Source organism: Tachypleus tridentatus, chromosome 11 (assembly GCF_004210375.1).
Source record: "Tachypleus tridentatus isolate NWPU-2018 chromosome 11, ASM421037v1, whole genome shotgun sequence".
NCBI lineage: Eukaryota > Metazoa > Arthropoda > Merostomata > Xiphosura > Limulidae > Tachypleus > Tachypleus tridentatus.
This window is the reverse complement of record NC_134835.1, coordinates 97,796,460-97,810,203: the sequence shown is the minus strand read 5'-3', so window position 1 is coordinate 97,810,203 and position 13,744 is coordinate 97,796,460. Positions and strand designations below refer to the sequence as shown.

At 32.2% G+C, this 13,744-nt stretch overlaps 1 protein-coding gene across 1 annotated transcript in view; it reads right to left on the bottom strand.

Moving 5' to 3' along the window:
* Window positions 1–1,059: 1,059 nt before the first annotated feature.
* The window catches only part of LOC143232867 (uncharacterized), a 52,977-nt gene continuing 40,292 nt past the window's right edge, over window positions 1,060–13,744 (bottom strand). The window contains exons 6-10 of the mRNA XM_076468849.1: window positions 13,092–13,169; window positions 10,072–10,185; window positions 9,560–9,598; window positions 6,507–6,611; window positions 1,060–4,932 (exon numbers count right to left, since the gene is read on the bottom strand). Coding sequence (XP_076324964.1) covers window positions 4,885–4,932; window positions 6,507–6,611; window positions 9,560–9,598; window positions 10,072–10,185; window positions 13,092–13,169 — 384 coding nt within the window. The 3' untranslated portion in view covers window positions 1,060–4,884. The remainder of the gene's footprint in view (window positions 4,933–6,506; window positions 6,612–9,559; window positions 9,599–10,071; window positions 10,186–13,091; window positions 13,170–13,744) is intronic.

Sequence of the window (13,744 nt, the reverse complement as noted above, 5' to 3'; positions counted from 1 at the left end):
TAGCTTCAGGATTTCTTTATTTACTTTTTATATTTTTCTTCGTTTTTAAGAAAATGGTCACCTTTTTGACCAGAAGTAATTAAAAATTAAAATAAAACCATTGCTGCAATGAGTCTGACCAACAAATATAGCGTCATCTATCTCTTTAAGAAAAACACATTTTTAGTATGTTACTTGTTTTAGAATGTAGTATTTATTGGGGACGTTTTGACAGACATACTTTCTCCGATTTGTCGTATAATAAGATGTATATATATTTGTGGTTGTAATTTAAAGCAATTAAATAAAGTTTTGTATTCTGTAGGTATTAAAGATACATATTCTGGTTTTTATTTTTCTATGTTGTGTATTTCTATGACTCTAATGGCACTTAATTTTGAGTTATATACACAATATTATATATTTATATGTTTATTTCTCATACTATAATGACATTTATGTTTCTATTTCTATGGCTGTAATGGTACTTATATCTGAGTTACATATACAGTTATATATTTTTATATTGTGTATCTCTGCGACATTATTTTAATATCTGACAGACTTCTGTTAAAAGGTTGCAAACTGGACGTTTTGGACAGATTAATTTCAAATTTCAACATTTGTAATCGGTTTCAAATTTACTGCACTGGAATCATGTTTTCATTTTATATAGCATCTGTTGTGCTAGAAAATACGACTTTTATGAAAACTATCGTGTGTTTAACCTAAATTTCAATAGTTAATCACTGTTTTTTTTTAATTTCCTAAGCTTTATAGCCCAGTTCTGTTGTTGGACAATATATAACAATTGTTGGTGTTGATCAGACATCTAGTTCTCTCTCTTTCAATCTCCTGAGGTTTACAGCTGATGTACGACAAAATGTCAAATAATACAAATGTTGTTGTAATGTAAAAATTTTAGTGACATTTGAATGATGTAAACGCATTGAATGCAATTAGTTAACATTAAAACATAATACAAGATTGACAGTTTTAATTTGATATTTTGTGAATACGTGTACCTGAAGTAAGAAAACTATTACTGCAAAATATTAAACAAAACTTCACTTTATTTCATCGCAATGCCTCTACTATTTCATACAATATGTATTTATTAAAATTACATATTATAGCTAAAGTTCCAAGTTATCAACACATTAACCATAAATACCATAGAAAACATCTTTGTAAAACGCATATGTGTGTGAGACTTTATAAAATTTGGTGCTATATCTTATCTTAACGATTAAAAAAAAACAGATTTTTCGAAGGTAGTATATTATCAAAATATGGTGTTTTTCTCTAATAAACCATTTATGGAAAAAGTAAGTTTTTCAATATAATTTTCGTTTTTCTCTCTTAATTACTGTAAATATTTTGAAAATCTTACTTCTGGAGTTTCGCTAAGAAAAAACAAAGTATATTGACGTTTTTTTCTTTTTCAACATTAATAAAAATTCAATTGAAAAATTCGAGCAAAACTTAGAATTAAATTATCACATAAAAAGATTCATTTAAAACCATTTTCTCGGTCGGTTATTATATCACCAGCATTAATTAGTTAATTTACATTGTAAAATATTGTAAACGTTGTCGTTTGTAATTACGTACAGAGTTACACAAAATACTATATGTGCTCTGACCACCATGGGTATCGACAGCCGGTTTTTAGTGTTGTAAGTCTGAAGATATATCGTTGTGCCATTGAGGGACAATATTGCAACCGAAAATATATCTACTTTAGACAGAATGGAACAATTTTTATATGATTATTGCCTTTATTTTTCGCGGTAACCATATCCATCTCAGTTTTTATTATGAGCTAATGGTTTGACTTCTCTTAAACATCTACAAGATGGATAGTTAAGAGTTCCAGTAATTAATGGTGGAGAAAACGTTGTTGTATTTTAATTGTCTATGACTCTTTACTTGGTATATTAAATGAGAAATATACAGTAAGAGGCAGCTGGTTATTTTGTATAGTATTATTCTATTTCTATTATTATTTACTCCAGATTCGACTGAAGGAATAAAATTTTATATGGTGTTAAATCCTATGTTAATAACAAAAAGAGAAGCCAACAACATGTGCATTTTTTTTAGATACAACAGGACCAAAATTATTCGTTAGACCACACAAAATAGAATAAAGCAAGTGTAAACCGTAGAATTGAACATAACTAATCTTATCTGTCATGCAACTAACTTGTCTTAGTTAACAAGTGGAAAATGTTTTAACCACCTGCTATTGCAGCCAACATTGCTCCATCATAACAAGGACAATGAACTAATATGTTATGATAACATCTCTTTATATATAATACTTGCTTTCGTGATTTTACTACATGTTTTGAACTACTTTAGCAATATTTATATGAGGAACATGAAATCTCTGTCAAAATCTATACATACAAAGTTTTTAAAAAATGTCGTAACATTTAAACGTTTATCATACTACTTTCTGTACAGTGCTAGTAATTAAATACGTTTAACTTGATTTTATAATTCATAACAAGTACGTTAATTTTTACCTAGTCTGCAAGACTAATGACAATATCACAACCAAGCAATGACACTAAAATTGTCCAACGGGATAACTATGTATACATATAAGCTTGGAGTAATTTTTATCAAGAGTAGTGCCTATTTAAGTTTTTAAACGGAATTGAGCATATGCATGAAAGACAAATTGCTTTTGGAAAAAATATTGCTAAATCGTTGACCATTAAAAGCTTGAAAAAGGTTTCTGGAGTAAATTTAATGGTTTAAGAAATACATTATCTGGTATTATAATCACAAAACTAAATTGCTTGAAACTAACAGTTCATAATCGATCTTTTCATAGTTTAACACACTGTGTCATTTCTTTTATTATTATTTTTTTACAATGGAACTAACAAAAATAGTTTCCACAAGCGCGAATGTTTTGAAACTTATTGTAGTTTTTAACTGTATTTAACAATTATCTAGTTTTACAGAATAATGAGCATTAAAATGACTTTCATAAAACAAAGCAACCGCCTTACATCATTCATACTTACGTAAAATAACGAGTTTAATATTTTACAATAAAAATAGTGTTAATATTACACAATAGGGGCATATACAGTATTGGAAATAATTATGGAAACAGTGAGGAGAAAGAATATATAGAAAGATAGGTTCCATCCCTTTATCATGTGAAAAATAAAACTGCTACAGTGCACAGGCATACGCTGATACATTGCACTGTGATTGGTTGTAATTCAACCAAACAGACGTGCCACACAAAGTAAGGATTGTTTGTTTGTTTTTTGGAATTTCGCACAAAGCTACTCGAGGGCTATCTGTGCTAGCCGTCCCTAATTTAGCAGTGTAAGACTAGAGGGAAGGCAGCTAGTCATCACCACCCACCGCCAACTCTTGGGCTACTCTTTTACCAACGAATAGTGGGATTGACCGTCACATTATAACGCCCCCACGGCTGGGAGGGCGAGCATGTTTGGCGCGACGCGGGCACGAACCCGCGACCCTCGGATTACGAGTCGCACGCCTTACGCGCTAGGCCATGCCAGGCCATCAAAGTAAGGATGTAAACTTTTCGAAGCCATATGGAAACCAAACAACGTAGTCAAATTGTGCAGAATAGTAGAGTAAATTTGAAACAATATTTTAAAATGATATAAGTTGTATGGCTGCACATAAACAAAGTGTATTTAATGCTTCAGTTAAAGCAAAGATATCGCACATTTTAGTAGTACATTATACAACTTATTACCTTTTTTTTCTATGTTCTGTGATAATATTTTATACTCTCAATACATTCACTGGTTGCCATTTATTTGTAACCCCTGTAATTTGTGTGTTCCATAATTATTTCTGTTGCTGTATATCGTTAAACATCAACTGTTTCAAGTCCAACTACTATCCGAGAATTTCTCATTTGCGCTCATAATATGTAGTTATGAGGGCTAAATATTTCCATTCTCGTTATTTTTCGTAACTTAAAAAATTCACTTTAATGATAAAATGCAACCGTTTTGAATATTAACAACGGTGTTTACGTAGCGGTTCTGAAGAAATAAAAAAAAATTAGTGAGAACTTTGCATTCACTTACATATTTATAATCGTTGAGCAGTTACAAGACAATTACGGAACTAAACCAAAGTACAAATATAAGACCAAAATGTAAAACTCCTTGTCATTAAACTTTTATCAAAATATTTTCAACATGTGACTTTAGGTACATTTTGAAACAACTAACCAAGACTAGCAAATAGAATAGTTATTTTTCGGTTAAGTGAAAGATCTTGATTATATAACTAAAATTTGTGGTTGAATGAGTTATGTATTACGAAGCCATATTAGAAAAATAACTGCATCGAAAAGTTATTTAACTTCTGAAAATAGATGTAATATGCCAATATTTTCCTACAGAAAATTTTATTACAAACTAGTGCAGGAATAATTTTTTCATTCATTTTTCTGATGTTTAATAAGTATATATCAAAGTGTGTTTTCAATACTTTTTTAATCAGACTTCAACAGTCACTGAGTCCTAATTATTTAAAATGGCAAAACCAGCATCTAAAAATTATTGTCTCAAGAATTCAAGAGATAAAATTTAACACAAACTGTTGAAATTGTTGTTGTCACAATACATCATCCTGAGAAATGGTCAGTTCTTCGTTAAAAAGATAACTGATTCAAGTTATGTGTGATATTTTTCTATTCCCTACGTTGGTGTATTGACATGAGATAGTTCTGAAAGTAATTCCCTCCTCTGTTTTCTAAAGATCTGGATACGGATCATTTTGAAGCGTAACTCTTAGCTACTCGTGTTTTTTTCCCCATTCTGATGAGTTCACATCAAACATAAAACAGATAAATCTTTTTACCGACAATTTTAAGATTAACTGGTCTCAGTCTTTGCTTCCAGGCGATTTGATAAAGAATCTCATCCTGTCAGGCTAGAAGAAAGAATAACTTTAACAATGTGAAATGAAAAAATGTTTAACACTGGATAATTATAATATTGTAGTGGCCTGTCAGTGTTATTTTTAGTATAGTGGTAACACGTTTGCTAATAACTGTACTTCCTAACTTACTTTATTGAGATTATATGCAAACTGAAATGATGTATACTGTATGTGTTCTAAGATCTCAGTGGTGTTATCTCAGGTGGAATGAGATTTAATATACGTTCCTACGTATTGCGTATAACAGCCTAGGCAGGTAAAGTTGTGACTTGGTATTAATATATTTAGTTGTTGGATGCTAAGTAGGATTTTACAAATACATAACCTTTTAACACTCTCTTCATTTATTTGAATATAACAATTGGAATATTGTAGTCATCAAACAAAAACAAGGGTTAAGTTTTCTGTTTGTCATATGCGATACATACTGGACAACTGGAAAGAACGTGTTAACATATATGTACGTAAGATGGAGATTAACAAACTGCTGTACGTGACTCAATGACAAATAGCATAACTTTGGAATCAAACATCATATACTTGAGATAAATGCTGAAATAAACTCTTATCTTGCAAATACCATTATTCTAAAACAATATTAGTTATCTTGTGTCCACAACAAAAAGCAAGTTTAAAAACTACATTCTAGTTGCGAAATATTAAAGTCTAGCTTCCTTATTTGATTTACAATCTACATAAAGAAGTTGTAATGTAACTTTTGTTCCGGACTGTAAAAATCCAAATATTTCTAATTCGTGCTCCATTGTCAATTTATTTGTTGACATGGATATGTCATACAATAAACAAGAAATTACTGCAACCACTTTTCCTATGACAGACACAATATCTTCATAAATTATTGTGTTCGCCTTTCTTCATTCTAAAAACATAGCCCTCAAGGTTAACAGAAACGTTAGAATTCTGCTGACAAGAAAAATGTTTCAGTTTCTACTGACCGTCTTTTCATTACTGCCTAGTATACTTCAGAATATTTATTAGTTTCCCCAAAGGGTAGGTCAGCAGATTATCAGTGAAGCTCACAGAGAGAGAGAAAAATAAGATACAGAGCTAATTAAGTGAAAGATCTGTAAGTTGACTGTTAGCAATATGATCAATACTTCATATCGGGGCAGTTTTTAATATCATTATTTTTGGAGCTATGCTTTCAATGGAACAAACTCTGTGGCTTAGTTAGAACACTCAGTTTTCATTGCACTTCAACAACATAATATGTGTTAGCATTTTGACTGTGTTTTTTGAACTTCGCATAAACTTAGTGGAGAATTATTGCCTGCACTAACCGTCTCTTACTGAGAAGTGACAGGCTGATGGGAAGGTAGTTGTCAACCACAACCACAACCAACTAATTGTCTGTTCTTTTAACGATAAATGGTATTGGCTGCATTATGAAATCGCCTCCACGGTTGAAAGGACGAGTACGTATGGTGACGAAATGTAAGCTCGCAATCAGCAGGTTACGAATCGAATGCCCTAACCACCAAACTATGTCTAGTCTCAAAAAAACTTAATTTCATTTCATCAATATCTTACTGAAGCCAACTTACCGGTAGGATTGTGAACCAGCAAGTCAGATCTTCCGACACTGTCATGACAGCACCTGCGTTATCGAACTCTCCACAGTAGTTAGGAGCACTGAATATCGTTACCAACTGTAACATGTTTTAAAAAATCGTTGAGCTTCTTCCAAACATTGCACTGAAAACTTTTGGCAAAATGATTACAAACTTACTTAAAGTTATAAGTAGACCCATATATTCACCGAAGTGTTTTGTCTAGTTACTTTACCTTGTTTAATATATCTGGATTGATTTCGCAACGTATGTGTTTTAGACAAAACTTCTCGCTTTTTGTTAATCATAGTTTGTTACTGTAGACTCAAGTTGTTATTCCTTTAAAAAGGACCTTGCAAGAGAGTCTAATTGTTGAATTCTCTACCAGTTTATAATTAAAGAGAGTCAGATAAATTTTGCATAAATTAATGACTCGTACTTTTAATTATAGTTTAGTTATAAGGATTGTTAAAGCAGTGCTCACCTTGAACTGTAGCAATATAGAATGATATCTAGCGGTACAAAAATGAAACTATAGCAACAGTATAGTTCGTTTCAGAGTATGGACTACAATGTATCATTGAAATATGTTTTAGTAAAGTTAGAAGTAAACCAGTAAGATTTTGGTACAGAACAATTATACTAAAGGTTTTCATATCTAGCATGTGTTTGAGACGTTAATATATATTTATTGACAAACCGTTATTATATGATTTATGCTGTTGACAAGAGCAGTTGTTCACATAAACGAGGAGGTGAAAATATTTCAAGAAATACAAATTATTTATGGAAATCACTTATTTACACCAAACGTGGTGATCAGTTATAGGTGTCTTATGTATCTTTGTGAATAATAAAACTTTATACACGCGTTACTTTAAAATTTACGGAATTCAAGTAGTTTTTCAATGTAGCTACTACCAGTGAGTACGTTTTGTTTGTTTCAGACATTTTCTGGTAAAGTATCGAAATACTTTGTTTTGTTATTATTCTATTAAGTATACACGTTCGACTCTTTTACTTTAATATATGTTCATATTAAACCGTACCCCGCTGGTACAGCGGTAAATCTACGGATTTACAACGCTAAAATCAGCAGGTTCGATTCCCCTCGGTGGACTCAGCAGATACCCCGATGTGGCTTTGCTATGAGAAAACACACACACACACATATTAAACCAATTTTACAAGTTGTCTTTTATCCTTATTGACATTTATTGCCAATAGGTATTCCGACTAGATAACTGATAATGCATATAGTGACCTGGTTAAGAGAGAAACCTGAATAACATTTTTAGTGTTGAATAATTATAATCAACTTTTTGTTTAAGTAACAATTATGTTATTTCATATGATAACCTAGATACTATGCAATTACCTACTAGTCGCAAGAAGTGTTATATACAATCTGGTAAAAATAATAAAACAGGCTATTATTAAACTCGTAATTAACAACATCTTCAAAATATAAAATTATTCTCAAGTTCTTTGCTACATACCCTTCCCAGATTAGTTAGAGTAATTTAAGTGAAATGATGGAATAGCCCCAAATTATCATCATGTTGAAACCTTTGCCAAAAAAAAAAACAGGTGGAACAGAGATAGGAATACGGGTACAACAAAATGTTGGTGCATGTAACATTTTCTTCTCTATAGGGTATTTTTTAGGTTAGTTGTTCAGAAGCTAGTCATTGATCAAGACATTTGGCTGTCAAATGAGTGTGTTCATTATATGCCAGCACATATTCGTGAAGTCAACATTACTGCAATCCAACATCGACCTGGAAGGTCATTATCAGTGGTAGCATTCACTAAATGACTGTTTGTTTGACAAATTAGTTTTAATCAGAGAGAAGCCCGAGCATAGATTACTAAAACTGTACAAATAAGCCAACGAAGGACTCGAAGTGTTCCTCACAAACATGAATATAATTAACTAGCTGCTTAAAGAAAACCTTGATTTTAGATATTAATAAAGCCCATAGATGTGATGGACGAAAGACCCTCCCTTCCCAAGGAAGTCTATAATGTTTATCGAAGAGTCGACATTTCAGCATTCAATATTAAGTGGACGGACATGAATGTAGAGAGGTTTAGGAGTAATCCTTCTTTGCGAATGTCTACAATCAACGTTCAAATACAGACACTGCCGTGTCATGGTTTGAGTGCCATTTCATACGATGTAGAAACTGACCTGACGTTCAACAAACTAACATAGGACACTACATAAAGATCCATTAAGCCAATCTCCTACCGTTGTTTACCTAGGATCACCTACTTTATGGGACAATATCCTTTGGAAAGACGGCACAACATTCTATACTCTCCAACAACCAAGTGGAAGATTCGACAATACCCTACTTTTTTCCTCTGGCTTCACAGGACCCTGATATGAATACTGTTGAACACTTGTGAGTACATCTCGAACTGCGGCTAACCCATCCATGTTCAAGTAATATGAATCAACTAAAAGCTACATTCACCTATATATAAGAAAACATGAGTGAGACTCCATGACTAGTAAAGACCAAGTTCTAGCAGGGGGGAAAAAAAAGAGGAAGAACTATCAGATACCGAACTTTGTAATTGAAGTTTCGTTTTCACGTATAATGTAAATGTTTTTAATAATAAATACACATCCAAAAATAGCTTGCAGAAGGAATTTGCATTAGTTTCTCGAAATCCGATTTTTGAAATACTTTTTTTACTTGCACTTTTAAATTACAAAAGTGCAATTTTTCGTTATAGAATGGATTATTTGCTTCAGTGGATATTCGTTACAAATATTGTTGAATTGTTATCTACGTATTAAAATTATAGAGAACGGTATCACGTTATTTACGGTGTGACTCAGTTGCTGACTTTATAAAATTATCCAATGCTTCCCAGTCTTCTCTGGTTTCGATATATTGTAAATTTCAAGTTTTAACTCACTTAATAAACATTCATAAATAACGAGTAAAACGTTGGACAGAGACTATTCTTTGTTCCAAAACACTGAACAAATTGCTATTGGCAACTTCAAGCAGCTACTTTAATCTCCTTACCTGTCTTTTCTGAAAAAACTGATAACCATCTTCGACGACCTGAAATAAAACAAAAAATCACTATATTTTTATTACTTAACTAGTTATTTTTAACAGTTTCTATCTCTAAATTATTTTGAAATGCTATAAACCAAAGATAAGAATATGAAGTAATATAGGTATTGTTTAAAAATTATAATATAAACCATATAAAATCTTGTCTGTAAATTGTCACACGTGAAAATGTTAAAATAAATCTCTAGTTGTATGAAGAATACTAATTACAATAGTTCAGGTAATTCCAAGCTCTTTAATACTTACGGTAAAGTTATTGAGGCTAATTCCTCATATTCTGTTTGTTTCGAAAGTCGCCTCTTTCACAGGTAATATACATATTTGTCAACCAAGATTGACATATGTTTAATGCTGTTTAAATACCATCTAAACATATCACACTTAACGAAAAACGTTTATTGGATTTTGACCATTGAACTTATTTTTATGATCACTATTTAACACCAATACTTACTTACCTGGTGAGCTCTGGCAATTAAACTAAGATCATGTTTGTCCAGAAACATTCGAACTACGTCACCACCAAACGTGTATGATACACCTCGATCATTTTCTCCCCAGCCTGTTATGTCCTGAAAACACAGAATTAAGTTATATTCAACTCCTCTTTTGAAATACGTTAAATTTCTTTCACTACGACCCCCCACTAGTACAGCGGTAAGTCTACGGATTTACAACGCTAAAATGAGGGGTTCGATTCTTCTCGGTGGGCTCAGCCTGATGTTGCTTTGCTAAACAAAAACACACACGCTTTCACAATGATAAATCACACAAACATATACCTGATACTTATATCAAGTTACTCTGTAAAAGTCAACTAATTATCATCTTCCCACCTCAGTTAGTTCTCAAGTGTTACACTAGCATCTTGACGTCGTTTCTCGTCAAATTTTCTTTTTTTTCGGGTTTTTTGTAGATAAAACAAAAAACTGCAGGATTTCATAATGGGTCTTTTCTCAGTATTGAGTTTGACCCAAACCGAAGAGAAGAAGCAGGAGAAATATAACAAACAATATCAATTACACTAAATAATCCGACTTGAAAGAAGAAGTAATTAAAAACTTATGTGTGATTTTCCCATAAAACCAACCAAAGTTTATTTAGTTAATTCGTTCTATCCCTTAATAATGTCGTTTAACGTGAAAAAAAACGCACCAAATGTTTAAAGTGTCAGAAAAAGTCTCTCAACCACAAATACATTTAAATTTGAAAGAGAACCTATTTAGTATTGTCGTGTAATCAATTGAAAATCAACAAGTTTAAAGAATGTTCGTCATTCGTTTTGTTGAGTTGACTGTAGTGATAATCTTCATAGATTTTAACTGTATACATCTTAGTAGCACGATTTCTAAGCCTTTTCACCTTTAACAATGAAGGGATAGAAGCTGTCACATCTATTAATTGGTTATTTTTCAAGTGACCTGGACAAAAATTGCAGCATACGTTGAGTTAAGGACATATAAATTAATTGATGTTTGTTTGTTTTGGAATTTCGCACAAAGCTACTCGAGGGCTATCTGTGCTAGCCGTCCCTAATTTAGCAGTGTAAGACTAGAGGGAAGGCAGCTAGTCATCACCACCCATCGCCAACTCTTGGGCTACTCTTTTACCAACGAAAAGTGGGATTGACCGTCACATTATAACGCCCCCACGGCTGGGAGGGCGAGCATGTTTGTCGTGAGGGGGATGCGAACCCGCGACCCTCAGATTACGAAGCGCACGCCTTAACGCGCTAGGCCATGCCAGGCCCTATAAATTAATTGAACCAAAATAATTTTATATTATTGCGTACTTTGTTTCAGATTTACTGTTATTTGTTTTGAATTACCATGGTTACTTATTCATGCACTTGGGTTTGTAGTGTGAATCTGATAACATCATGTTAATGCAAATGTGTGTGAAAGCATACTTTTATATGTTTTTACCTCCAAATATCTAGATAAAAACCAGCTGTTTTACGTAAACCGTTTTAATACAACGGCATTAAATTTTCTAAGGAAGCCGATAGAAAATCTGGTTTTCGTGTCTTTCGTTTTTTTAACACTTAGAAGTGTCTCCTGGGTTCACAAATAACACCCTGGATTTGTTATCTAATTTAATTTAGTAAGTATTCGTTAATCATAGTGAAAAGAGGAAAATAAAGTTGTAAAACTGAAACTTCTCCTAATATTTCATTTCTAAATAAACTTCTGCGCGAATATAACTGAATATCTGTACAAAATAGTACTTATACTCATAGCCTACAGATACAAATTTCAGTTATTTGTTCATCGTCGATAATTAAATGGTAAGTTTTGATGTATTTATGCAAATAAACGAAGCAAAGATTACAGAAATATTCTGTTATTTAAACTTATGTTCCATATATGTGTCAAAATGCCAAAAAGAGATCTAACCTATTCTTTGACAGATTGTTTAGGCAGAGTATTCATGATGAAACTTTGTAGAATGGACGGCAACTGCCAGTTGTGGAGACACAGGTGTAGAGGACGACGTTTCGAAAGTCTTCCGCCTTTCGTCTTCAAGTCTTTCGACTAATCTAACTTAGTCTAAGATTTTCATAGCTAATAACAGCTTTACTTTTGTTAGAAATAATTTATGCATAGAAAGATTTTCATTTACTATATTATCTTAAAGCTGTCAAATGCTGTTGTTGTTTTGAATTAAGCACAAAGGTACACAATGGGCTATCTGTGCTCTGCTCATCACGGGTATCGAAACCCGGTTTTTTAGCGTTGTAAGTTCGCAGACATACCACTGAACAACTGGGAGATATCAAATGCACATTCGTTACTTTTGTGCCCAAAAGACAATGAAGTGTGATGTTCATTTTAAGGAGTATAAGCAATGGAAAAGATATAGTAAATATTATGTTGTGACTTATGAAGTGTGTTTATTTTATTGTTTGCCTTCTATTTCATTTTGTAGTCACAAGGCAAGACTAAATTGTTGTTAAAATGTCGGTTTGGCTTAGATTATTTCACCTTAAATAGAGTTGTCAAATTAGTGTTTATTTCCTTTGTTTGTTTGTATCAAGTACAAAGTTACACAATGGACTATTTGTGCTATATTCAACATGGACGTTGAAACCCTCTTTCTGGTGTTATAGGGCCGTAGCCTTGTATGATAGGTGTAACACTAGAGCAAGGGAAACTTCTTTATATGAAGTAATAATCATCTAAATAGATTATGTGGGTAGATTTTTCTTTTTTAAATCTTACGTGATTGTGATTTCTAACGAAGTCCCCGTTGTTCTGTTAAAATCTCTCACGACTTCTTTTTTTTTTACTTATGCTTTACTTGGTTCATTGTGTTTTAATGTGTGCTTTTCTGTGATTCACTTTTCTCTAATCTTTCGATTCACATTTTCATGTTAAAAATCACACAATTTCTATGAATCTTCTGCATTTGTCCTATCGTCTTCTGGTCTGTTTGTAGCATCGTAAAACTTGTATTACATCTTACAGTTTGGTCTTACCTCATCTGGGTCTGACCACAGTAGATCACAAATTAGACCACTGTCAGGCACGTCAATCGGACGGGGTATTTGTCGAATCTACAGTGGAATAAATTTAATTCTGATAATAAATTAACTAGCATCTGATAACTTATTTACGGTGGCTTAATCATTACGGAAGAAAAATATTAGTGTTCGAGTGTTTCAAATAGAAGTTACAACATTCAAACATTGTAAGTGAATTCCTCAAAGTTCATTTTGAAAACTGTTTTATATTGAGATAGTTGTATTTTTTCTACATTTTTAATCTTATCTGTGTACAATAAAATTAATATATGCCAAGATATAGTTATTAATATTTTTACCATATACATAAAAATGATACTTCAGTAAAGACTTCAACAACTTCATTCAACCAAACAAAATATTCACTCTGTCGATTTGTCTATAGCAGTTACCAGATCTAATGTTGATTCAATAATGATGTTACCATAGACTGACAGATAACCTTTATATTCTAGAATGTTGGCAAGTCGTTTTCTCTCGGAAATAATGATTGTCTATTTAATTCGAAAAAAAACATTTCTTGTTTGGAAACGCAAACTGCTGATGCAAGACAAAAATTATACTTATCAGCTGAGATAAAGATAAAATTACATTAGCTGGGCGACCTG